Source organism: Bactrocera dorsalis, chromosome 3, assembly GCF_023373825.1.
Source record: "Bactrocera dorsalis isolate Fly_Bdor chromosome 3, ASM2337382v1, whole genome shotgun sequence".
Lineage (NCBI taxonomy): Eukaryota > Metazoa > Arthropoda > Insecta > Diptera > Tephritidae > Bactrocera > Bactrocera dorsalis.
In genome coordinates this window covers 62918457-62922172 of record NC_064305.1, presented here as the reverse complement: position 1 = coordinate 62922172, position 3716 = coordinate 62918457, and the positions used below count along the sequence as shown (strand labels likewise).

The 3716-nt window shown below is 36.0% G+C and overlaps 1 protein-coding gene across 1 annotated transcript; it reads right to left on the bottom strand.

Moving 5' to 3' along the window:
* Window positions 1-243: 243 nt before the first annotated feature.
* LOC105224648 (histidine-rich glycoprotein) lies at window positions 244-1008 on the bottom strand. The gene is made up of 2 exons (XM_011202801.2): window positions 950-1008; window positions 244-874 (listed from the first exon to the last, which is right to left on the bottom strand). The coding sequence occupies exons 1-2, from the start codon at window positions 959-961 to the stop codon at window positions 254-256; spliced, it is 633 nt and encodes a 210-aa protein (XP_011201103.2). The 5' UTR covers window positions 962-1008; the 3' UTR covers window positions 244-253.
* Between the last annotated feature and the right edge of the window lie 2708 nt (window positions 1009-3716).

The window sequence follows — 3716 nt, the reverse complement described above, 5'->3', positions numbered from 1 at the left end:
ACTCGTATTGTCTTAACAGTCTTCAGCGCAAGCAAAGTTCACTTTTTGTTGAATATTTGATAAATATTTGCGTTATGCCTTTGTTTTTTTTTTATACATACATATATCCGAATCCAAATAATTTCTCAACAACTACCTTTTAAATTTCAACTAACTTTATTAATTTGACATAAAATTTCAAAAAGTAATTAAATTCGATTACAATTTTTTTTATATATAAACAACAAGCATTCGTTATGTCTATCTAAATTATTTAGTGACCACCATGTCCGCCGAAATCGTGTCCACCATGATGATGAACCGCAACACCATGTTCTTGTTTGATTGAGAAGCCACTGGAATGACCGTGACCATGATCATGACCATGTCCATAACCATGTCCATAATCATGACCGTGGCCATGACCACCATCCCCACCATCGTGCGATTCAACCTCGGCGTGTCCACCATGGTAGCTGGTGTGTCCATGTTCAGCTACATGATGGTGTGTGGGCTCACGGTGTACCACCGCATGGAAACCACTGTGCTTGTCAGCCGTATAGTGCACAGTTCTCTTGTGGCCGTCCGCTTCAATCAGTTCATAATGTCCGGATACCTTATCACCATCACGGTGTTCACTCTGCTCTTTAATATCACCCGTCTTCGTATCCTTAACGCCATAATTGAAGTGATACTCAGCATGCGAGTCATGTCCATCGTCGTGTCCATGTCCGTGTCCATGGTGACCGTGATCATCGTGATGATCGTCGTGTGAGACTAAATGCACCGAAGCGTGACTGGAAGCACCGTGACCCCCATGACCATGTCCATGATGCCCATGCGGTAAGGCACTGACCACCACCAGCGCGAAGCAACATACTAGTGCAGTGAAAATCTATCAAACAACGAGAGTTTGAAAATTTTCCATTCTAATATATGTATGATAAATACATATATCAATCGCACTCACCTTGGAGCCCATTGTTTCAATTCAAATTAGCAGCTGTGATAGATCTAGGTGAACTGTGCTTACTGCGCTGGTGACTTGTGCTTTTATACCAAATTTAAATGCCAAGCAGTTTCTTTCATATTATCTTTAACTAATTTTTGCCGCATTTTCTAATTGTCTTATGAATGCACTTCAGATTGTTAACCTTGTAATTAAGTATTTGGTGATTGCTGGGAAGGTAACGCCTCCTAAGCTGCATACTGTTGAACCGTATTGACCAATTAGAGCTATATTACCAATATTTTATGCGCTTAACATTAGTTTTCACAATATTTGTTAAGTTCGAGTTGATGACTAAGTATTTAATTCCGCAGAATTTGTAATAAACAAGTTCAAATAGTATAAGTCAATAAGAAAAGTATATGTATATGTAGATATTAAAGTGGCTACTTTTAAAATCATATAAAGTGCAGTGTTTCCACAAATTATTTTTATAAATATTATATGACGCTATTAGTGCTTTTATATTTGCTTAAAGTGTTCTCCCTAGCATTAACTTAAGGAATAAACCATTTCTTTAGTGTTAATTTATTTTCAACAAAAATATAATATAAATATGCCATGAAGATTATATATGTACATATATTGTAAGTCTTGATGAGCTGAGCCTATTTAGCTTCTCTGTTTGTCTGTCCATCCGTCTCACCATCTGTATATAGAGAACTAGTCTCTTAGTTTTAGAGATATTGATCTGAAATTTTGCTAACCTCCTTTTCTCTTCAAAAAGCTGCTCATTTGTTGGAACCACCGAAGATCTATGCCAAATGTCACATCAAAATAATCATTAGTGGTTAGTATACGTTTACCTTTCTGAAGTACATAAAGTGCCTTCGGCGATATTTACAATGAGTTAAATTATTCAAGAAACAAGTTTCGCTAAATTTGGTGTGCGAAATCAAATTTCTGGTGCAGAAATGTTCAAAACGTTGGAAAAGATCTTCGGTTTTTGATTGGATCAGATTATTCGAAGAGGGTCAAGAACGCGGTGACGACAAAACACGTACAGAACGGCCATCAACTACTGATCAACACGTCCATATAATAAAGAATTATTATATACATACATTATATACATACATATTATAATGATCAATCGGCCGAATATCGTGGCAAAGGTGAGCCGAAACTGAAAAATCATCTCAAAACAGGTCAAAAATCAAGGTTATGTACACAATTTTCTTTTAGTACCGAGCTGTGGTGCACTACGAGTTCCATTCGACCGGCCAAATTGTCAACAAGGAAGACTATTTGAGTCCAAGGGGGAATATTTTGAGAGAGATTTGGAAGAATAAATTAAGAATTTAAAATTATTATTTTTTGTTCATAATAGTAAGCTTTTCTAGTTGAAAAATATCTTCACAAACTTGGGTAAGAATTATTGTCCCAGGCAATGATAGAATCTCTGAACAAAAATGTTCGGACCATACAAATATCTGCCATAGAAACTGTACCATCAAATTAAAGCTCTTGTATAGAAACTTTTTTTTATTTGTGAAGGGAATTTTTTCTAGCTTTGGTATACCTACATACATATAGTATACATATGTAAGTATTTAAAGCAAACTAAATATAGGACGATTTGACCGTGGCCGCCCACAAATCAAATGTTGCTATTATCCACCCTTCATAATATAAACAACCAGTCCTTTGAGGTGCCACCTCTGTCATTGTTGTTGGTGCGTGTGTAACGACCATTATGTTTTAATTAATTTTCGCCCCACTAACTAACTGTAGGTCATTCATAATTTCGTGGTCATTTGTTCGCTACATGCAAGTGCGCATTACATACATACATAGGTATTTGTATGTGTATATGGGGTAAAATCTGTTGGTTTTGCGTTGCTTTATTCAAACTGGTAAGTGTTTCTTCTATTCACTCGTATGGTATGGTAAATGTGTGACGGCATAATGAGCGCTACTTTTTCAGCGAAAGCAAATACCACCCAGCAGGTGGCTAAATGCTACCTCACATGAATATACACATACATACATACATACCTATAAGTATATATGGTATATGAAATGCTTCTACTACTGCTGCTGTTTGTTTTTGTTGGATATAAGTATGTTAGTTTCATCGCCATGCATAATTTTTCCATTACTCCTTATCTTAAAGCGTATTTAATTTCTCATAAATTTGTATAATTAATTTTTAGTAGTTAAATTTAAGTGATACGTTTCAGGTTTTTGCATTTCTTGCGCCTTATCAGTAATCGCTATCTGCATTTCGCTGGAAAATTGTAAAAAATCGCTTTTTGGCCTTTAATAATAAATTGCATATATAAGGTATAGTAAAAGGAAGTGAATTACTTTTACTACAGATTGCTTTAGAAATCTGTAAATCGCATTGTAAGAAAAGATAAGTTTTTGTATTAAATGATTTTGAAGATGGTTTTGTGATTGCTTAACTAAACATTCTTTGCAGAGTCGCCAATCATGACCACACTAATGTAATCCAAGCGCCTGCAGATATGAGTAGTGTTCACAGTTCTGATCCTCTAGCAGCCAATCCCACGGAATTTCGGTTTCATCTATTCAGATCCAGCCGTTTCAAGTCGAAATGCAACACGCTCTGGAAAACCAATTGTCAAAATATCGATAAAATGAAGGAAGCCGTCTTACCCGATCGCAACAAAACTGATCCATCTCTTATTGGTGATAAAAAGTGGGTTATTGACGACAACATGAAACGCTCGAGAACCACGATTGACGCTCAAGAAGGTTTGCT